General features: G+C 44.8%; 1 protein-coding gene across 1 annotated transcript in view; it reads right to left on the reverse strand.

Annotated features, from left to right (window-relative positions):
* Positions 1-713: 713 nt before the first annotated feature.
* Positions 714-23,386, reverse strand: part of IGSF9B (immunoglobulin superfamily member 9B) — a 108,013-nt gene continuing 85,340 nt past the window's right edge. Inside the window, exons 18-20 of the mRNA XM_070765121.1 lie at positions 20,976-22,598; positions 1,860-1,966; positions 714-937 (exon numbers count right to left, since the gene is read on the reverse strand). Of these exons, the coding sequence (XP_070621222.1) occupies positions 714-937; positions 1,860-1,966; positions 20,976-22,598 (1,954 nt within the window). The remainder of the gene's footprint in view (positions 938-1,859; positions 1,967-20,975; positions 22,599-23,386) is intronic.

Raw genomic sequence — 23,386 nt, forward strand, 5'->3', positions numbered from 1 at the left:
ACCAGTAAGTAAAAACTAATTAATGCTCATCAATCTCAGCTCAAAAATCTTCGTAGTTTTGCTGCATACAACAATAATGCCAACCAAACGCGTTCGATTAATACCGTGGTTTCTTTCTCTAGTGAATTCTAAATAAACGATACGTAAACGCACACCGTCTCTTGGGCTTCTATGGTTCCCTTTTCATATATACGAATGCAGAAATATCTCATATATATGAATAAATAATATCGGGAGACCTAGGTTTGTACAATTCGATCCGTTCATATTCCCCTTTCAGAAAGTATACAAGGGAGCAGGTGGTTGCCCTGTTCTTACCAAAGACCTCCTAGCTCTTCATTGCCCATCTAGGCAAGAGATCCAGAGAAAGCTTGAAAAAGAGGATAAGGAGGGTTAAATTGAGATATTTGCCTTTTTTTTTGCCTTCCCACCAGTTTACTTAGGATATCTCCTCTCCTCGTGGATTACATTACAGTAGAAGATTGTGTAGGAGATGTAACGTGCTCCTCACAAAAGTCCTGGATGTTATCTTCTAACAGATCCCACCACACGTAATGCAAAGATCACATCTTGTGTCGCCGATCGGAGCCTGGAGCCTGAAGATCTAAGCCAGGTCAACCTGTGCTTCAATTTCTCCTTCTGGGACATTTGACCATAGAGAGGTCTTCTCCTTATTTTTCTCTCTCCTCCCTCCCGCTCTGCCTGATGCTATTCTAAAGTAAGGTGGCATGCCCACTAGAATCATCATGGTCAACGTTGTTCAGGATGGCTGTCTGGTCTTCGGGAATCTGCCGGTGACAGAGGTCATCCTTCAGGGCGGAGAGGCGGGCAAAGGGATCCTGTCGAGAGTGTCTCTTCTTCTTCCGAAGGCAGACAGCTTCGTCAGGCCACAGTACCTGAGAGTTAAGATGATGTTGAACCTGGGAGGCAGAACCATCTGGAGGAGAAAGCAAAGAGGAAGGTGTTGGTCAATTTCAAGTAGCGGTTTTACGAGAGGACATTTAAGCCTTTGACGTTTTCTCTTTAAAGCCCACGAAAAGCAGGCCGGCGTCACTGCAAGCCAACACACAGACACACAATCCAACAAGATGCAGGTGATGAGAAGCTTGAGCTGTTAAGAACGTCAGCCAGGAAGCCAGGGAGATGCTCTCGGTGAAGGTGAAGATGGTTTTCACACTCATACCAACAGGATGGGGAAAGGGAAAAGCAGCTCTAGCAATTGCAGCAAGATGGATAAGCCTTAAAGACATAATCAAGTAAAGACATAATCAAGAAAACAAAAGGCAATAATTTAAAAGAGGAGGAACCAGGAAAAGTTATTGAGGAGCAAGGGTCAAAGGGAGGATGGACTATGAGAAGTGTGTATGAGAGGGTGGTTTTAAACAAAGAACCCCCCTGGGAAATACTGGCTGTAGGGACTGAGGTTAGGAGGAACTAGAAGCTAGTTTTGGCCTAAGGCAGCTTTCTCCAGCCAACAATCGCTGGACAATGGCTGGACCATCTCATCCAATGCTAGACAGCCAGCGTGGCTATTTTGCTAAGATATCTGGGACCTGAGGTCTACGCATCTACAAGTCCACCCCAGGATGCAGAAGGGTGGCCAAAGGAAGGAGGCAAAACCCAAGGAGATGTTTCACTTCTGAAGAACCAAGCTAAAAGGTTCAACCCCAACAATCTCTATTCCGGGTTGTTGTACCCAAGACCACGTAGCCACGTTCAGGCCCATAGAGAGAGAGACAGAGACAGAGACAGAAGCAATTCCCATTCCAAGTCATTGACTTCAATGAGCATTGTGCCAGGCGGGGAGGGGGCAACGGGAGAGAGGCAGGGGAGCGAATCTGGCGGTTCCTCGCACTCACTGCTTTGTTTTTTGGATTTCGACTTTTTTGGCTTCTTAATCCGTTGGTATTTCAGAGCTTCGAGCCTCTCAGGTGCGGCCGCGTCCCGGGTTGGTGATGGACGTCTTCTAGAAAGACAAAGCAGAAAGCGCCATCAGTGGCCCCCTGCCCTATTCTCTCTTGAGGGAGGGTCTCTCTGATGGCAAAGAGGGCACTTCAACCTCCACCTGGTCTGCCACAGGGAAGGAAAAAGGGGTGACAAGCACAGCAGGGTGGATACCAAATCCACCCTATCATGTTCTCAGCTGAAGTTGAAAGTAGCATCCTTACCTCCTTGGTAAATTATTATACAGTGTTCCCTCGATTTTCGCGGGTTCGAACTTCGCGGAACGTCTATACCACGGTTTTTCAAAAATATGAATTAAAATATACTTCGCGGTTTCCCCCCCTATACCACGGTTTTTCCCGCCTGATGACGTCACATGTCATTGCCAAACTTTCGTCTGTCTTTAAAAAACATTTTTTTAAAAATAAACTTTAATAAATAAACATGGTGAGTAATAACCTAAATGGCAGCTAAGGGAATGGAAAATTGTAATTTAGGGGTTTAAACTGTTAAGGGAAGGCTTGGGATACAGTTCATAGCCAAAAATAGTGTACAGTGTGCCCTCGATTTTTGCGGGTTCGAACTTCGCGAATAGCCTATACCACGGTTTTTCAAAAAATATTAATTAAAAAATACTTCGTGGTTTTTTTCCTATACCACGGTTTTCCCCACCCAATGACATCATATGTCATCGCCAAACTAATAATTTTTGCAAATAAATAACAAAAAATAATAATTATTGTTAATAAATAATTATGTTTATAAATATCAGGATCACTAAGTGTCTTATTCAATGGTGAGTACCAGTAATAATGGTGAGTAAATGGTTGTTAAGGGAATGGGAAATTGCAGTTTAGGGGTTTAAAGTGTTAAGGGAAGGCTTGTGATACTGTCCATAGCCAAAAATGGTGTATTTACTTCCGCATCTCTACTTCGTGGAAATTCGACTTTCGCGGGCGGTCTCGGAACGCATCCCCCGCGAAAATCGAGGGAACACTGCAGTTTCCTCCATACCACCAGCCCTGCATTCCAAGGCAACCCCATCCAACGTGGCCCTTCCTTTAACTGTCCGTCTTCTTTTCCCTGTTCTTATCATCAGAACTACCGCGATCAAGCCAGGCAAAGGTTACAGAAAGGACACTAGGCCTATCCTTCGTGGGAACAGAGTCAACCTCTTGAACAGGGCTGAGAAGTGTGGTTAAAACCAAAGGAAGGAAACTGAGCCAAATTAAGGCTGAGGGCTGGGCCTGAACCATCTGCAGCGTTAAACAGAGGAAGAAGAAGAAGAAAATGAAGGAGGGTTAAAGTGGCAGTTTTCTAGGCTGGTTTAAAGGCACTTTTTTTTAAAAAAAATGTACTAGTTGCAAGAGTGGAAATCTTTCAGAAAAGTCCATGTGGGGGTTGCAAGAGATTTTTAAAAGTTTACCTTCCGTTGCCAGCAAAGTGCTCATTTTTGTGCTGGTGGGATTCCCCTGAGGCTCCCCTCCATGGGAAACCCCACCTCCGGACTTCCGTGTTTTTGCAATGCTGCAGGGGAATCCCAGCAGGGGAATCCCAGCATCACAAAAACGGGCGCTTCGTTGGCAACGGAAGTCCGGAGGTAGGGTTTCTCATGGAGGGGAGCCTCAGGGGAATCCCACCAGCACAAAAACGGGCGCTTTGCTGGCAACGGAAGTCCGGAGGGGAGCCTCAGCGAAATCGCAGCATCGCAAAAACACAGAAGTCTAGAGGTGGGGTTTCCCATGGAGGGGAGCCTCAGGGGAATCCCACCAGCGCAAAAACGGGCGCTTTGGCTAGCAAAATGTGTTAAATTTTGGGCTTGCATGCATTAATCGCTTTTCCATTGATTCCTTTGGGAAACATTGTTTCATCTTACAAACTTACGAACCTCCTCCTGGAACCAATTAGCAATTTTTCTCATAGGGATCAATGTAAAAGCAAATAATGTGTGTGATTGGGGAAACCACAGGGAGGGTGGAGGCCCTGTCTCCTCCCAGGAGATTCTTATCTAGAAAAGTTCGTAGGTAGAGGCGCTTGTAGGTAGAGATACCACTGTATATATAAACTGCTCAAAAAAAATAAAGGGAACACTTAAACAACACAATATAACTCCAAATAAATAAATTAATCAGACCTGTGAAATCAATCACATTCAATTTTGTACAGAACAGAGTATTCAAGGAGAATATTTCATTCATTCAGATCTAGGATTTGTTATTTGAGTGTTTCCTTTATTTTTTTGAGCAATATATATGATATATATTGTCAGTGGGTTAGCCATCACATACATCACCGTACACGGTTCAAAGAAAGCTCTAACAAGTTGCCTCCAAGGATTAGGGTGCAAATAGCAGGTCCTACCGACAAGTATAGTTGATGCAGTAAAGTGTAAATACAAACAACTGCACTTTCACACTTCAACCCCATTAATGGGCAAGTACAACTTAAGGCACAGCTGATGGGTTTGCCATAGGCAACACCACTGGATCGATGTATCTACAACACAAGTTATCTAGAAACTGCATACCAGCCCAGTCCATCTGTAGCTAATTATCTTGTGCATTACAAACATGCGTGTGTGTGTGTAAATAATAGATTGTGTAAATAATAGATTGTGCATAGGTATTTTGAGAAACTAGGTATGTATCTATGAGAAGGTCAGTTTCTGTCAGTTCTCAATACACACACATATATGTGTGTATATACAGTATATGTATGTATGGTGTGTGTGTGTGTATATATATACTGCTCAAAAAAATAAAGGGAATACGGAAATAACACATCCTAGATCTGAATGAATGAAATGTTCTCATTGAATACTTTGTTCTGTACAAAGTTGAATATTTATTTATTTGATTTTTATGCCGCCCTTCTCCTTAGACTCAGGGCGGCTTACAACATGTTAGCAATAGCACTTTTTTAACAGAGCCAGCCTATTGCCCCCACAATCCGGGTCCTCATTTTACCCACCTCGGAAGGATGGAAGGCTGAGTCAACCTTGAGCCGGTGATGAGATTTGAACCGCTGACCTTCAGATCTACAGTCAGCTTCAGTGGCCTGCAGTACAGCACTCTACCTGCTGCGCCACCCCGGCTCTTCACAATATGCACAACAGCCTGTGGAATGAATTGTCAATCAGTGTTGCTTCCTAAGTGGACAGTTTGATTTCACAAAGGTTTGATTTACTTGGAGTTATATTGTGTTATTTAAGTGTCCCTTTGGTTTTTTTGAGCAGTGTGTATATATGAAATATATTTTTGCTGATAATGAAAAGGAGTGTGTATACACACACACACACATATATACATGTACATATACATATACACGTATGTGTATACATATTCAATACACACGCATACACATATATATGCTCCCTCCCATATTTGGGTATACCAAAGCGATACGACAGGAAAAAAAACATATAACTTTACTCTGGAATAAGCTGAAAGTAAGAGAGTTTGAGGTCTAGAGGTTAAAGCTACTGCCTTACAGGTTGAGTCAAATTCCGGTAAGGGTATGGCTAGCTGATGAGAGCAAAACAGCTTGAAATAGATCTCTATACTAGCCTCCCTTCCTTTTCATTATCAGCAAAAATATATTACACACACACACACCTACCTATGCACAATCTATTATTTGCACTCAGGCTGTAAGCCCTTCTTCTGCCACAGTGTATTTACCCAATCCTTTAGGCCAGGGTTTGATGAATTTGAAAAAAAGTGGAGTAGATTGGTCCAAAACCAAGAATCATCATCTCCACTTAACAACCCTATAATCCCTTGTGGGGGAGAGTCTGGGCAACTAAATGGAGCTAGCAGAGTATTTAATGGCTAGGTGCTCCTCCAATCGCCAAATCAGAATTTTGTTCAGAAGATACATTCTCAGTGTGCCCAGAGAGAGAAACATTTGCTACTACCTAGAATTGAACTCGTAGCCTCCTGACTGTGAGACAAGAGCTTCCGCTCTAGGCCACTGCCCAATTTTCTTCCCTCCTATGCTACTTACTAATTTAGTAGCATCATAGTGACATTGACACACTATAACTGGGCCTCAGCCGAATGCCACATGATTTTTTTTTTTCAAATGATAAAATATATAAAATCGATAAAATAGAGCCAGGGTGGCGCAGTGGTTAGAGTGCAGCATTGGAAGGAAGATAGAATGTTTTTAAGAAGTTAGGAAAGTCTTAAAGAAGTTTGCAGGGGGAAGTCTTGGGTTCCTATCCATACAGGCCAATCTATAGTGCGGTAGGAAAAATGCAGCTCCGTTTGTAGATCCAGGTGACCAGTGGGTGGGAGGGCGCAACCGCACGAGATTTGCGCAGGAAGTGAAATCTCACATGAGGATGCTCGTGCACCCAAGATTTCATTGATTTTCGGTTATTCCTTTGCTTCTGAAAATTTGTTTTATTTATTTATTAATTAGATTTGTATGCCGCCCCTCTCCGCAGACTCGGGGCAGCTAACAGCAGTAAAAAAGACAAATATAACAAATCTAATATAAAAAGTAATTTTAAAAACCCCAATTTAAGAGACCAATCATACAAACAGACATACCATGCATAAATTTTATAAGCCTAGGGGGAAGGAAATATCTCAATTCCCCCATGCCTGACGACAGAGGTGGCGAGATTTCATTTCTTGTGCATGGACAGAACCCAAATCTCATGCAGGCGTGAGCATCCACCCACTGGCAAGTTGGGGCTGTGCACGGAACCCTCCCGCTACTGTTGGTGATAAGGAACCCTTGCCTGGTGTGGGGGAATCCTGAGCTAATTAAACGTAACACTATATTAAGATCAAGAGGAAAGAGAGTTTAATAACTGACATATTCTAAGAGATGGCCTAAGATAGCCAACTATCAAGAGCGAGAAAAAAGAGATTTAATTCAATTCTGTAGCCCTTCTGAGTCTGCAAAGATGTCCAAAAGAGTCAAAAGATGTCTCTCTGTTTGCTGTCGATCAATCGATCAAATAATCAAGAAAACTGCTTTGGGCCAGGAGATGATAAAAGGAACTGAACTCTCATGTATTACCTGCCCTTTCTTAGGTAATGAAAGTCAGCCGAGCCACTGATTAAAAACATTTTCTTAAGAAGGCTTCAAAAAGATAACTACCTTTTTCAGATTTGATTGCCTCGTGTTTTAGAAGAAAGAATGAGCACTTAAATAGAGGGAATTAAACAAGAGTGCCTATCAGATATCTCTTTTACACAGAGCACCATGTCCAATCAAACAGAATCACATCAAAACCTATCAACTTCAAGTCTATCTTCCAGTAAAAATTCAAATACAGTGGTACCTCATCTTACGAACGCCTCTTCTAACGAAATTTTCAAGATACGAACCCGGTGTTTAAGATTTTTTTGCCTCTTCTTCCGAACTATTTTCACCTTACGAACCCAAGCAGCTGCTGCTGGGATGAAGGGGTTTCTTTTTTTCCCCTTTTTTGAAGAAAGAAAAGGGAGGGGAGGCTTGGAGAGGGAAAGTCTGCATTTTAAAAACTAAGAGAACAGCGTGCTTGCAAAGGCACTGAAAGGGTGTCTTTTAAAGAAAGAAAGGGGAGGGGCGGCTTGGAGGAGGAAAGATTTTGAAGAGAACAACGTGCTTGCAAAGGCACTGAGAGGGTGTCTTTTGAAGAAAGAAAGGGGAGGGGCGGCTTGGAGGAGGAAAGATTTTGCAGAGAACAACGTGCTTGCAAAGGCACTGAAAGGGTGTCTTTTGAAGAAAGAAAAGGGAGGGGCGGCTTGGAGGAGGAAAGACTTTGCAGAGAACAACGTGCTTGCAGAGGCACTGAAAGGGTGTATTTTAAAGAAAGAAAAGGGAGGGGCGCCCCCCTTGCCTTTCTTCCTTCCCACTCACCCTTTAGCTTAGCCTTGCTTCTTCCACCCGCCCCCTTTAGCTGCTCCTCCCTGCCCTCTGTTCGCCTCCCTTCTAAAGTTTGGGATTTTCCTGAAGGATTTGCACGCATTATTTGCTTTTACATTGATTCCTATGGGAAATATTGTTTCATCTTACGAACTTTTCACTTTATGAACCTCCTCCTGGAACCAATTAAGTTCGTATCATGAGGTACCACTGTACTGAGTTTTGCAATATGTTTTTTAGTTCCCAAACCAAATAAAACTATAGGCTATTGCTCTATAGTTCCCAAACCAAATAAAACTGTGGGACAGAATTTGCATTCAGTTTTACTCGTCGATATCTAGAAAAGTTGTTGAAGTGAAGAGAAGAACAACAAAGATGATTAGGGGACTGGAGGTTGAAACATCCAAACAATGGTTGCAGGGGATATATCTAATTTAATGAAAAGAAGGACCAGGGGAGACATGATCGCAGTATTGCAATATCTCAGGGGCTGCCACAAAGAAGACTATTCTCCAAAGCAACTGAAGGCAGCACAAGGAGCAAGGGTGGAAATTCATCAACCTAGAACCAAACAGAAATTTCCTGATGGTGAGATCAATTAATCAGTGGAACGACTTGCCTCCAGAAGTTGTAAATGTTTATTTGTTTTATTTATTTTGTCAAGTACGTATTGGTAGTATACATAGATATAATGCTGTTTATATACATGAGATGGGGACTAATAAGAGGAAACATTGGAAGTTTTTAACGAGATTGGACCACGATTTGAGCAGGGGGCTGGACTAGAAGACCTTCAATATCCTTTTTTCACTATATTATTCTGTGGTTTTTTTCTTAAAAACCTTTAGTGATGGAGCACCCACAACTTGTGGAGAGAAGCTGTTCTAACAATTAGCAGTCTTCCAATATCTCAGGGGCTGCCACAAAGAAGAGGGAGTCAAGCTATTCTCCAAAGCACCTGAGGGTAGAACAAGAAGCAATGAGTGGAAACTAATCAAGGAGAGAAGCAACTTAGAACTAAGGAGGAATTTCCTGACAGTGAGAACAATTAAGCAGTGGAACAGAGGTTGCCTCCAGAAATTGTGAATGCTCCAACACTGGAAGTTTTTAAGAAGAGATTGGATGACCATTTGTCTGAAATGGTGTGAGTGGACCTCATATGCAATGAACGAACTCCTGTATTATGCATATATATAGCACATAAATCACATGAATAAAATCCTATTTGTGGGGGAAAAAGAGATTTAGATTTAAAACAACTGTCCCCTTCATTAATACAGTTAATTGATTAATATATGGCTTAGATAAGGAGATGTGAAGCTTTTTCCCATCATTTCAATTAGCACTATGGCTTCTCTGGAAAAAAGAAAGAAAGAAACTATATCGGGATAAAAGAAATTATGTTTCTAGGACACTGACTTCCAAACAGATAAATCATACTTTACCAAGGGCAACGTTTTCTCACCTAATTTATAATAGGTTGGCTCTTGTGTGATAGCAACTATAAATTTTGTTTACAGTTGCTTTCTGAAATACGTACCCAAAAAACATATACTAAACAGCGGATCTCCCAAGACAATTTCCTGAGCAATGAAAATATAAAAGGACAGTGCTGCATCATATCGAAATGGCAAAACCAACACACATAAAAACATTGTTGGAAATACATAGCCAACGTAAATATTAGATGTTTGGTTGCCATTTTTTCCCCCTTTTGCAAACTCAACCCTGATAAGACGGAGTGGCTGTGGGTTTTGCCTCCCAAAGACAATTCCATCTGTCCGTCCATCACCCTGGGGGGGGGAAATATTGACCCCCTCAGAGAGGGTCCACAACTTGGGCGTCCTCCTCGATCCACAGCTCACATTAGAGAAACATCTTTCAGCTGTGGCGAGGGGGGCGTTTGTCCAGGTTCGCCTGGTGCACCAGTTGCGGCCCTACTTGGACCGGGAGTCACTGCTCACAGTCACTCATGCCCTCATCATCTCGAGGCTCGACTACTGTAATGCTCTCTACATGTGGCTACCTTTGAAAAGTGTTCGGAAACTTCAGATCGTGCAGAATGCAGCTGCGAGAGCTATCATGGGCTTTCCAAAAAATGCCCATGTAACACCAACACTCTGCAGTCTGCATTGGTTGCCGATCAGTTTCCGGTCATAATTCAAAGTGTTGGTCATTACCTATAAAGCCCTTCATGGCACCAGACCAGGGTATCTACGAGACCGCCTTCTGCCGCACGAATCCCAGTGACCGGTTAGGTCCCACAGAGTGGGCCTTCTCCGGGTCCCGTCAACAAAACAATGTCGCTTGGCAGGGCCCAGGGGAAAAGCCTTCTCTGTGGTGGCCCCGACCCTCTGGAATCAACTCCCCCCAGAGATTAGAATTGCCCCCACCCTCCTTGCCTTTTGTAAGCTCCTGAAAACCCACCTCTGTCGTCAGGCATGGGGGAATTGAGACATTCTTTCCCCCTAAGCCTTTAAAATTATGCATGGTATGTTTGTTTGTATGGATGTTTAGTTTTATAATAAGGGGTTTTTAGTTGTTTTTAGTATTGGATTTGCATGATGTTTTTTTATTACTGTTGTTAGCTGCCCCGAGTCTACGGAGAGGGGCGGCATACAAATCCAATAAATAAATAAATAAATGGCTGCAGGTTTCCGGTGGCTACGTTGTAAATTTATTTGATGTTGCTTTTCTGATACTGATCTAATCTTAAAATCTTTCCTCATTTCCTAGATCAGAGGTGATCACATATCAGCTGTCAACCCCCTCCCAAAGTCAACCACAGTCTTTATGCAGTCCTCAATGAAATCAAGTTTGACACCCCTGTCCTTGATGGTTCCTACTAAGTTCCTGTTTAGAACCCTTTCGTTATGCTTAAGCGACAGCTCTGAAAACAATATTTTTTTTCTCCTAGGCCAATCGTAAAACACATTTATATTTGCATCGTGAACATTTGTCTTCTCCCTTGTTCGAATCAAAACATTTCCATTACACCCAGGCCTTTGTATGTTCTGATCCAGTGAAGTCCCATTGGGATTCGGAAACATAGAAGTCGAATCCAATAAATTCCACTTTTGAAGCTCCAGGTTTTCCTGGGAGTAAACCAAGGAAACGCTCTCAAAAGGCCACTGAAATTAAACAAGTTTGTCAGGAGAAGAAGAGAAAAAAAAAGAGGAAGCTGCAATACCATGATACAATTAAAATTGAGCCTGGTCATGGAAGAAATTTCCGGTCACAATTCAAAGTGTTGGTTATGACCTTTAAAGTCCTTCATGGCATCGGACCAGAATATCTCCGAGACCGCCTTCTGCCGCACGAATCCCAGGGACCGATTAGGTCCCACAGAGTTGGCCTTCTCCGGGTCCCGTCAACTAAACAATGTCGGTTGGTGGGCCCCAGGGGAAGAGCCTTCTCTGTGGTGGCCCCGACTCTCTTGAACCAGCTCCCCCCAGAGATTGGAACTGCCCCTACCCTCCTCACCTTTTGTAAACTCCTTAAAACCCACCTTTGTCCTCAGGCAGGGGGGAACCGAGATATCTCCCCCGGGCCTATACAATTTATGTATGATATGTTTGTTTGTATGTATGTCTGCTTAATAATGGGGTTTTTAAAATATTTTAAATTGTAAATTATTAGATTTGTCATGAACTGTTTTTATTATGTTGTGAGCCACCCCGAGTCTACGGAAAGGGGCGGCATACAAATCTAATAAATAAATAAATAAAATGTCTTTCTGTGGCAGATTAGAAAAAAACCTTAGTAGAACATCTCCTATCAAATGCTCTTGAAAAATCACATGAGAACTTAGAGGTGACAGTAGTGTCTGTCTCCAGCAGTTGAGGTTGAAAAGAAAACTAGACAGACGTTGGAAGTTCTGTTTATAGAATTTAAGATTTCTGTTTTTTTAATAAAATTTATCTGACCAACACTAGCAGGGAAATGTTGCCAATAATGTGTTGCAAATCCCGTTGCTACCAATTTGCAGATGTGCTAGCGCATGAGCGCAATGCTTCTGCATAGAAGCATCCATGGAGTGGATGGAGCCTCCCGCTGCTTCTGCTACCTGTTCATAGAAAAGGGCTGTACCAGTAGCAACCCACCACTAAATGCTACCGATATACCAGCTGTCATGTCTACACAGTGATGGGCTGCCAAAACATTTACTGCCACACTGTGGGCATGGCTTACTTTGTGGGTGTAGCTTGACGGTCATTTGACTGGGTAGAAGTGGCTTGATGGCCGTGTGACCAATTGGGAGTAGTTGGGCTGCATCAGGGTTGTGTTTGACCTTGGTGCTGAGACAGGGCTGGCCAGTTTGACATCAGTATCCAGGCCCCGGGCCTTGGGTTTGACAGCCCTGGTATAGGATCTCTTAGACATAGACATAGAAGACTGACAGCAGAAAAAGACCTCATGGTCCATCTAGTCTGCCCTTATACTATTTCCTGTATTTTATCTTACAATGGATATATGTTTATCCCAGGCATGTTTAAATTCAGTTACTGTGGATTTACCAACCACGTCTGCTGGAAGTTTGTTCCAAGGATCTACTACTCTTTCAGTAAAATAATATTTTCTCATGTTGCTTTTGATCTTTCCCCCAACTAACTTCAGATTGTGTCCCCTTGTTCTTGTGTTCACTTTCCTATTAAAAACACTTCCCTCCTGAACCTTATTTAACCCTTTGACATATTTAAATGTTTCGACCATGTCCCCCCTTTTCCTTCTGTCCTCCAGACTATACAGATTGAGTTCATTAACTCTTTCCTGATATGTTTTATGCTTCAGACCTTCCACCATTCTTGTAGCCCGTCGTCTTTGGCCCCGTTCAATTTTGTCAATATCTTTTTGTAGGTGGGCTAGAACACCTCCAAGTTCCCTTCCAACTGTTATTCTGTCAGCTATTTTCTGCTTTGTACCTTCGCCAGCAAAAATTGGGCACAGAGCACCAAAAAAGAAATCAAACCCAGAAAAGGAACACGGCTAACCTCTTTTTCTTTCTGGCACGGCAGTCGTGAACCATGCTGAAAGAAAAGATTCTGATCATTCGCAAAGGAGAAATTGTAGTATTCCTTGTGTAGGCCATATGGATGGGCATGCCCAGATATAGCTGAAAGCTCACATGGGTGCTTAGTTCACATTATGCTGTTAGGCTAGAATGAGAGTTTGCTCACAGACTTTGCAGTACAGGTACGCCTGGATTTTCAGGCCTAGAAAGTTGAAGGAAAGTTCATGTTCTCAGGAACGGTGATATCATCAAAAGGAAATGAGCGTGCTAGCTGGTACCATTAAACACACTCCTTTGCCTAACTGTCAAGGCTTTCTCAAGGCTTTCCTGTAGAATTCTATCATTATACCTGCAGCGTTATCTATGATATTGGCATGCTTATGAATTACTGCATGGTGTAAAACTGTGCATGTGTATTAGCTGAATTAGGTCATAGAGAACAATGTTTCATAAAAAGGGTGCTGTGTGAAATAAAGTTGATTCTTTTGGTTCCTTTGGCTTTTTCACTTCTAAAACTCTGTTTTTGAACCCTTTGCAACTCTGCAGATAACTACTATATATAAACCCAAATACTGAACCATCTCTAGCAATGGCATTCCCAATCAGACGAAGCTTGGTTGGATCTTCTGACATGCAGCCTTGTTTGGAAATCCCACTCTTCTGTTAGTCTATTGTGCACGATACCCCACCCACCCCAAAAAATGGGAGGGAAAAAACCCTCCATTGCCAAGTTAAACCTGTTGTAGGAACCAGCCTTTATCATTGTTTTTTTTTGTAGCAGTCATGTATTTTTCTTTCCAAGCCCAAAGAATGTAGAAGGAATGGCGAGACGTTGCACGCTCTTTGACCTCCAAAGAGAGTTTTGGTCGCCGAAAGAAACCAGCATGGAAGTAACTTTGAGAAGGACATCTTTTACAACGTCACCACCTCAAGTGGGTCGACCCCTTGGAAAAAGGCACGGAGACCACCACCACCTCCTTAGAAAAGTCAGCCAGCCACCCTCAACCGCCAGGAAGCAGCTACAACTGGAGAAGGACGGTTGCATAGCAATGGGCAAGCTGCTGGACTAATGAGAGTTGCTAAAGGAAAGAGCGAGAGGACTTGCCCCAGCCCACCCTGGACATAGACACACACACACAAACCACGAAGCGTTTTGCTACCGCCGTGCCAGCTCCACCACAACCAGCATCAGCAGGGCAATGAGAGAAGGACAAGCCAAAGGAAGAGCAGAGCACGCAGTCGAGGAAGGCACCCCGCCACCCCCTCCCCATATTTGCAGGAATCAGCGCAACTTGGCCTGCGCAATGGATTTTCACCATGCTGGCAGAAGAGAGAAATGGAAGAAGAGAGGTGGACATAGAAGGCAGAGGAGAAGGTGAGAAAAAAAAGAGAGAGAGAAAGAGAGAGGAAAGAAGGAAGGAGGAACAGAACGAAGGCAAAACGTTATAAAAGAAGAGGGATCACAAACAAAATATAGATACAGTGGTACCTCATCATACGAACTTAATTGGTTCCAGGAGGAGGTTCGTAAGGTGAAAAGTTCGTAAGATGAAACAACGTTTCCCATAGGAATCAATGTAAAAGCAAATAATGCGTGCAAATCCTTCAGGAAAATCCCAAACTTTAGAAGGGAGGCGAACAGAGGGCAGGGAGGAGCAGCTAAAGGGGGCGGGTGGAAGAAGCAAGGGTAGGCTAAAGGGTGAGTGGGAAGGAAGAAAGGCAAGGGGGGCACCCCTCCCTTTTCTTTCTTCAAAAGACACCGTTTCAGTGCCTTTGCAAGCATGCAAAATCTTTACTCCTCCAAGCTGCCCCTCCCTTTTCTTTCTTCAAAAGACACCGTTTCAGTGCCTTTGCAAGCATGCAAAATCTTTACTCCTCCAAGCTGCCCCTCCCTTTTCTTTCTTCAAAAGACACCGTTTCAGTGCCTTTGCAAGCATGCAAAATCTTTACTCCTCCAAGCTGCCCCTCCCTTTTCTTTCTTCAAAAGACACCGTTTCAGTGCCTTTGCAAGCATGCAAAATCTTTACTCCTCCAAGCTGCCCCTCCCTTTTCTTTCTTCAAAAGACACCGTTTCAGTGCCTTTGCAAGCATGCAAAATCTTTACTCCTCCAAGCTGCCCCTCCCTTTTCTTTCTTCAAAAAAAGGGGGGGAAAGAAACCCCTTCATCCCAGCAGCAGCTGCTTGGGTTCGTAAGGTGAAAATAGTTTGGAAGAAGAGGCAAAAAAATCTTAAACACCGGGTTCGTATCTTGAAAAGTTCGTTAGAAGAGGCGTTCGTAAGATGAGGTACCACTGTATATATAAAAGAGAGGAATTAACAAAGCACTCAGACAAGAGAGAGAAAACTGACAATTTCTCCAAGCCAGAGCAAGGGTGAAAAGCATGCAGAGGCCAGATAACAGACACAACCTTTAAAGGGGAAAACTGGTTACTTCCAAACACAAAAAGAGAGAGACAGACAGACAAGGATCCTCATACTCCAAAGATAAAATACCAGAGTGACAAGGGCTCAGGGCACCATACAAGGCCTTGCGAGCCCCACTTTGGATGCACTAAGGATAGGAGCTGAAAGAGCCATCCTGGTTCGGGGACAAATACGCAGGAGGAAAGAGGGAGGGAGAGAGAGAGCAGAGGGGGAGATGCAGGGATATGCACCAACATCCTTTGTGGCTTTGGGGTTTTGATCAGTATTGGTTTGCTAGCTGGTACGGACCACATTGGATACCACATTGCGCCCTAGTGAGATTTTGCTTCTGTGTATGCACAGGAAGGAAAACTTTTCAGGGGGACACCTGTGGCGACCTGAGCCAGGGGCGGGTTCCTCATAACTTACTACTGGTTGCACTGTATGTGCAACGCAATGCTTTGCTCTCTTGCGTGCATGCCCTAGGGAAATTTTCATTCCGTGCATGCGCGGAGGGACGGTTTTCCTTCTGTGCATGCAGAAGGATGCAAAAATTAGGAAAAAATTAGGATTCCCCCCCCCCCTAAAATTAGGAAAAAAAATAGAAAATTAGGGGGGGAATGGGGGGGGGAAGATGGTGGCATGCACAGACCGGCAAAGACAGCACAGAGCCGTCGTGCCAAAATTGCATGGTGGGCCACTACTGGAGCGGCACACTGAACTGCACCGGTTGGAACCTACTTCTGGCCCGAGCACTCTGCCAACGAGAACAGGCTTGTGAGCTCTGTGTTTTTGTTTGAGTCGGCCTCCCGCAACCCTCGGACAGCAAAAACGGAGCCTCCTCCCGAACTCTGTTTTCACTGGCAGAGGCTCTAGGGGCCATTCTTTCACTGTTTCCAGGGTGGCCCCTGCAGGCCAGATCTAAGCACCCCGTAAGCCATATGCAGCCCACGGGCCTTGAGTTTTAAACCCTTGCTTTCAGAAATGACAACTTGCTACAATATTGGTTTTTGGAAGTGCCTGGGCAGCTTCCGTGGAGTCTCCTTGTGGGCTGAGAGGCAGGCAGGTGCAGGTCGTTCTTGACTTATGACAGTTCATTTAGTGACCGTTACAAAGTTACAACGGTACCGAAAAAAAGTACCGTTGACTTACGACTGTTTTTCACACTTACGGGATTGATTGATTGATTGGATTGGATTGGATTGGATTTATATGTCGCCCCTCTCTGAGGATTCTCCGAAAACTTTGTAGCATCCCTATGATCATGTGATCAAAACTTCTGGAAAAGGCTTTAAAAAAAAAATCCTAAAAAGAGACATTCGGAAACCTTTCAGACAATCTTTCAAAAACTGCCCGAATTGCTTTATTTATAACCCATATGGCCAAAAAGGGGGAGAAAATGGATTTGTTGGTGTGCCTCTCTGGCAGAGGAAGTAAAGCTTTGATATAAATTGTCTAAGCTCTTTTGCGCTTCCTGTTTTATGGCGGCATAAAACAAGGGCTAAGAAAAGGAAGACTAAAAATATTTTGTTTTTTTACTAGCCTGGTTATAAACCACTCACAGCGCCTCCAGCCCCTTACAACTTTACAGAGCCCACTCCTAAAAGGACAATTTAGTCTGAGCGGTGGCTGTGCACTTTAACAGGACCTCTCAAAACAAACCATGATGGATAAAGAATGAAACAGAAACGACTTTTGTCTCTTGTTTAGAAGCACCGATCAACGTCATAAAATACTCAATGCTTTACCGCTTGCAATATTTCAGTCTCGGGCAGAGAAATTGGGCTGTCAGAACATTACTGGAGGTTTTCAAGAAGGGACGGGACAGCCATGTGTTTGGAATGGTATAGGACCGTGATGGCAAATCTATGGCACGGTGGCACATGGAGCCATATCGGAAGGCATGCAAGACATTGCCCTGTGTCAGCCCTAGCATATATGAGTGCACTGGCCAGCTGATTTTCGGCCTTGGGAAAGGCTGTTTTGTCCTCCAGATGCTTCAGGGAAGCCCGAAGCCTCAGAGTGCCAAAAAAAACCACCGAACGGGCAAACCGGAAGTTTAGAAAATGCACTTCCAGTTTGCCCATTGTGCTATTTTTTGCACTCTGGAGGGTTCACAGAAGCTTCCTGAAGCCTCAGAGTGCAAAAAAAATTGCACAACGGCAAACAGGAAGTGTGTTTTCCCTGACTTCCTCTTTGCCCATTTGGCCATTTTTTTTCACTAACTATAGTGAGGCGGGGGTGGTGTATGCATGTGTTGGGTGGAAGGAATGGTGTGGGCATGTGCACGCATGCTAGCACAACCACACACAAACCAAAAAAGGTTCACCATCACTGATATAGAGTACAGTATGGCAGCCGACTTCCGCTGATTCCCGGCTGCCTGCAGTTTGGCAATTCAAGTTTCAACACCAGCTCAAAGTTGACTCTACCTTCCATGCTTCCGAGGTGGGTAAAATGAGGACCCAGATTGTTGAGGGCAATCGGCTGAGTTTGTAAATTGCTTAGAGAGGACTGTAGAGCACTGTGAAGTGGTATATAAGTCTAAATGCTATTGCTATTGCTAAATACGAAGGAAGGAAGAGAGGGAGGGAAAAAGGACTGTGGCGGCACAGTTGTCAGAATGCAGTAGTGCAGGTTAGCTCTGGCAACTGCCAGCAGTTTGATCCTGATCAATTCAAGGTTGACTTAGCCTTCCATCCTTCCGAGGTGGGTAAAATAGGCTGATTCTGTAAAAACCACTTAGAGAGGGCTGTAAAGCACTATAAACTGGTATACAGTGTTCCCTTGATTTTCGCGGGTTCGAACTTTCGCGAAAGGTCTATACCACGGTTTTTCAAAAATATTAATTAAAAAATACTTTGCGGGGTTTTTTCCCTATGCCACGGTTTTTCCCGCCCGATGACGTCATATGTCATCGCCAAACTTTCATCTGACTTTAATAAATATTTTTTTTAATAAACTTTAATAAATAAACACGGTGAGTAATGATCTAAATGGTTGCTAAGGGAACGGGAAATTGCACTTTAGGGGTTTAAAGTGCTTGTGATACTGTCCATAGCCAAAAATAGTGTATTTACTTCCGCATCTCTACTTCGCGGAAATTCAACTTTCGCGGGCAGTCTCGAAACGCATCCCCCGCGAAAATCGAGGGAACACTGTATAAGTCTAAGTGCTATTGCTATCCTGCAGGAGGGAATCCCAAAGCCACAAAGGTTGGTGTGTGTGATAGTTTGTCCTAGTTTTTGCAATGCCTTATTCCCCTTTAAAGGAAAAAGAAAAGGATTTTAAAATAATAATAATAATAACCAAATGAATCAATAAAGAAATGTTATTGGGGAGAAGCCCCTCTCATGTCCCGTCCCGGACCCCTCACCCCAGCCGAATCCCCAAAACCCATCACCATCTTTCCAGACATTGATCGCCCTTACCTATTGAGCTGAGGAGTGGCTTGTCTCGACAACACTGCCCAGATAGCTGAGATTAATCAAAAACAAAGCAGTTATCAACATCCGCATGGAGCCAAACTCCACAAGACATCAGCAAGTCAAAAGGGAAAGGGAAACAAAAGCCAAACAAAACAAGGGAGGAAAGAAACCAAGATACAAACAAACATTGCTGGAGAAAGTAAGGGAAGGAAGAAAGGAGAGCTAACAGTGTAGAGAACTTCATCATCAATGAAACGAGGGATCTAGAACAAAGGACTTCTCAATGCTACAGACTGGGTCACTTGCTGCCAAGGTCCGTCAGGACATTTCCAACTCTTCCTCCCAAAGGATCCTGGGAACTGTAGTTCCATCAGGAGAAAAATGGCTGACATCATGAAAGAGGATCTGAGGCCATCATTGAAAATGGTGAATTGCCCTCCGCCCTCTGAGGAAAGCCATTTAAAATTTTATTTGTAAAGCCACCAGTGTGGAGTCCATGTCTAGCTCAAAGCTTCTTAAAATTGAATTACAATTCCCATAATTCCCTGGGGGAGGAGCCATGATCACTAAAGGGACCTGAAAGCAAATTTAATGTCCATGGTGAGGCCAAGGAAAGTCTATGTCCTTCAGATATCATAGGACAATATTCCCCTTTGTTACTAACCACTGAGACCAGGATTAACAGGAGGCCAAAAATCAACAAGATCTAGAACATCTTGTATTCTCCCTTGCATTAGCGAAAGCTTCCATGCCTTGGGTCCGATGTGTGGACTTCAGCTTCAGAACCTCCCCAGCTAAGGTGGCTTTGCTGAAAATCCTAAAATTCATTAATCTGGAGGTAAATAGCACCAGAAAATGAACAATTTCCTGGTAATGGGCTTTGGTACGACCTTGGATCCATGAGAAAGTCCATAAGGCCCATCTTTCCCACTCAATGGCTTTTTCTCTTGCTGTTTTTGAACACCAAGAGACTTCTGTGTCCTTTTTGTGTTACGTACATCTCTCTTCTCCCATAGGCAGTAAGCAGTATCCTGTAATTGTGCTGATTGGGTTGGTTAATGAATTAGGAGCTTCCAGGCACCAGACAGTACAAATGAAATGGCAGAACGGGAAGCATTACAAGGAGAATGACAGTCAACCTCACCCTGCTGCGCTCGTAGCATTGTAGCTTATGCTCCTGCCGACTTAAGCAATGGCACTCCATGCTTGCTCCCATCACAAGCAGACCACCCTTCCCATCCCTTACTTCCCCTTTCTCTTGCCCCTTCCGCATCCAGGTGGCACAATGCCCCACTTGTTTTCCAGAAAATCCCCAAGGATCCAAAGGGAAGAGCAGGGGAATACGACTCCACTAACATCAAGAATCAAAACAAAAAGCTGCGTCAACAAAGAACACCCAAGATGGGAAACATTGCCATCAGACAGAGGAGCAGAGGAGAGAAGGAAGAGACAGAAAGAAAGAATAGTTTTCCCGGTGCAACACTGGTCCCCGAGAAACCAGCTCCAGTCACCTTTCATGGTCAGGATCCAAGAATGTTGACTTCACCAAGTTGGGGTTGGATTGGGTTGGGATGGGGATCTAAGTTGATATTGGGTTTTAGGGTTCCTCCTTCTCCTGGCAATTTGTTCAGGGGCTAAAGCCCCAGACAAACCTGGGGGCTTGCAAAGCTTGCAGTACCCCTTTTGGAGATGAAGAAGGTCAGGTAGTTTGGGTAGCCTAGTTGGAATCATGGAGGATGATCAATCATATTGGGAAGGGAGGAGGATGTGAGGGAGGCAAAAAACTAGGGTTTCATGTTCCAGGAAAGTCAACAGCCAGGAATGAGAAAAGCAAAAATATCAGTAATTTCTAGAATTCATTTGCCCCCATCCCCACAAAACCCCCAACCATCCTCTCTCCAAAGACTCCTGAATCTGAAATGTTGTTAACTTTGTTCATCTGAGGCGTCAGTCCCCAAGCCAGAAGCAAGCTCTGAATGAGATTTCCAATGAAACGATGGAGGGTGGGAAGAAGTGGGAGTTTCAGGTAACAAAACAATGCAAAATCACAACTAACTCAAAGGTGCAGCATTCCGTTGAGCTAACCTGCTGAGCTGAGCAACAACAGGCACCGCTACTGCTCCGAGAGTGCAAAGTAAACTTGGGGAACTAGTCATCTCCAAAAAAAAAAAAAGGGGGGTGCCTAGATCAACTCTAAGGACTCCATTGATGGTGGTTGGGGAAGGACTTTGGGGAAGGGGTGGTAGTGGGTGAGGTGGGAGGGAAAGAAGGGCTGGGTAAAAAAGGAAGGCAAGCAAATTCCAATTGTGCGTGCACACCCTTACCTTGAACTGGTTGTCGGGGTCAGCTCTGGCCTATGGGTTTCCTCCCCAGTCCTCCTTGGCGAGGACATCTGTCCAAAGACATCCATGGATTCCATGGGCATGGAAGGGCAATGAGAAGGAGGAAAGCCGGTGGCCAAAGAGGTGAAGGCCATTGTTGGTCGGAAGCTGGGACTCCCTCCGCGACTGCTCTGGGCGGGAGAACCGGTGGAGGGCGTCGACTTGCGTGAGAAGCTGACTGCAGCTGGGGGCTGCAAGGTGATTTCCGATATCTCTGCCTGATGGATGAGGCCGGGTCGTGGTCTGGCACGGGCCGTGAGCTCTGGGGAGCTAGTGCGGGAACTGAGGGGGCTTTGAGTCAGGGGTGAAAGCCTTGATGGTTGCAACACCACCTGATGTAAACTGGGCTCCACCCTCCTGGCTTGCCGAGGGCTTGGCCGAGGTCTCGGTTGTGGGTCATACCACCTTGTGTCTAGGCCAAATGTGCTTGTGCTGCTGTGGCTAACTGGCTCGGACGGCCCGTGGTAAGGCAACACCGGTATTCCCATGCCTTGACTGGTATGTCTTAACTGCCCTTGGCTCACCATTGGTTGCATAGGTTTGTCCTGCCATTTGGGGGTGGTGGGCATCATGGAAGGTTGGCTCCTGCTGGGTGACTTGCCAGCCCAACTCTTGGGTGCCTCCAGAGCCAGAATGCCAGGGTAGGATGCAGGAACCTGGAGGGAGGAAGGCGGAGGTCCCCTCGGAAGACTGGCCTGGGGCTGCATGCTCTCGGACATTTCGCAGGGATGGAGCTGGTGAGGGAAGAGGATGGGCGAGGACTCCAGGCCGCTGAAAGGGAACTCGGCCCTGCCCCACGGTTCAGGGGACCGTCCTCCTGTTGGAGTCTGAGTCAGGGGCAGTGTGCTGTTAGAAGCGTTTTCTCCATTCTCTTCAGGGATAGTAGGGTGACCAAAAGGTCCTTCTGGAAGCAGGGGAGGGGAAGACATGACGGAGCTGAGAGGGCTCACCTCGGGCATGTAGAATGGTGGAGGGTCCATCTCTCCAGGGCTGCTGCTGCTGAGGTAACCGTAATATATGCCATGGTGGAATGGCCGGGGGGCTGGAGGCCGGGCCTGACCAGTGGCTTGAAGGGCCCCTGTTCCCTCCAGACCCCGATGGAATCTGGGGCTGTATGCTGGTGGATGCATATAAGACTCCTGGCTGGAAGAAAGAGGCGTCAATTGGGACTTGAGGGCCACGACAGAGGGAGGCATCATAAGGTCATCGTTCTCTTCATCAGATTGGCGGAACTCGGGGTACATGTCTGTTTCCTCCACGAAAGGGAAGCCTTCGATCCGGCGGGACTTGAGTGAGGGCTCCATCTCGGAAGGGTCCATGACGAAGCGTCCATCTGGCCCGCGGCTGATGAGCTCGATGGGAGTGGTGGCCTCCGCTTCGGCTTCCGCTTTGGAAACACTGTACTTCTTGCTGCTGATAGCCCGCTTGGTCCTCTTGTAAAGAGACAGCTCCTTCTCCTTGCTAGGGCTGAGCATGCGCTTGCCAGATGGGCCTTGGTCATCGGACGACTCGGAAGGGGGCCGAAGGGTACGGATGCTCTCTGGACTCACCTTGCCAGAAGACAACCTAGGAAGGAGGAATGGAAGAAAAAGAGAAAGCTCTTGGAGGAGTTACAGCAGCACCTGAAAAAATATCTCAACAAACCCTCAGGACATGAGAAGAAGGATGGAGAAACCATTCAGAGAGGAGCTCCAAGCAAAGATTTTATCAAGGTTATGTATGACTTTAGGGCACTCTTTCCCAACCTCAACTTTCATAGAAACATAGAAACATAGAAGACTGACCGCAGAAAAAGACCTCCTGGTCCATCTAGTCTGCCCTTCTACTATTTCCTGTATTTTATCTTACAATGGATATATGTTTATCCCAGGCATGTTTAAATTCAGTTACTGTGGATTTACCAACCACGTCTGCTGGAAGTTTGTTCCAAGGATCTACTACTCTTTCAGTAAAATAATATTTTCTCACGTTGCTTTTGATCTTTCCCCCAACTAACCTCAGATTGTGTCCCCTTGTTCTTGTGTCCACTTTCCTATTAAAAACACTTCCCTCCTGAACCTTATTTAACCCTTTAACATATTTAAATGTTTCGATCATGTCCCCCCTTTTCCTTCTGTCCTCCAGACTATACAGATTGAGTTCATTAAGTCTTTCCTGATACATTTTATGCTTAAGACCTTCCACCATTCTTGTAGTCCGTCTTTGGACCCGTTCAGTTTTGTCAATATCTTTTTGTAGGTGAGGTCTCCAGAACTGAACACAGTATTCCAAATGTGGTCTCACCAGCGCTCTATATAAGGGGATCACAATCTCCCTCTTCCTGCTTGTTATACCTCTAGCTATGCAGCCAAGCA

Source organism: Erythrolamprus reginae, chromosome 12 (genome assembly GCF_031021105.1).
Source record: "Erythrolamprus reginae isolate rEryReg1 chromosome 12, rEryReg1.hap1, whole genome shotgun sequence".
Taxonomy (NCBI): Eukaryota; Metazoa; Chordata; class Lepidosauria; order Squamata; family Dipsadidae; genus Erythrolamprus; species Erythrolamprus reginae.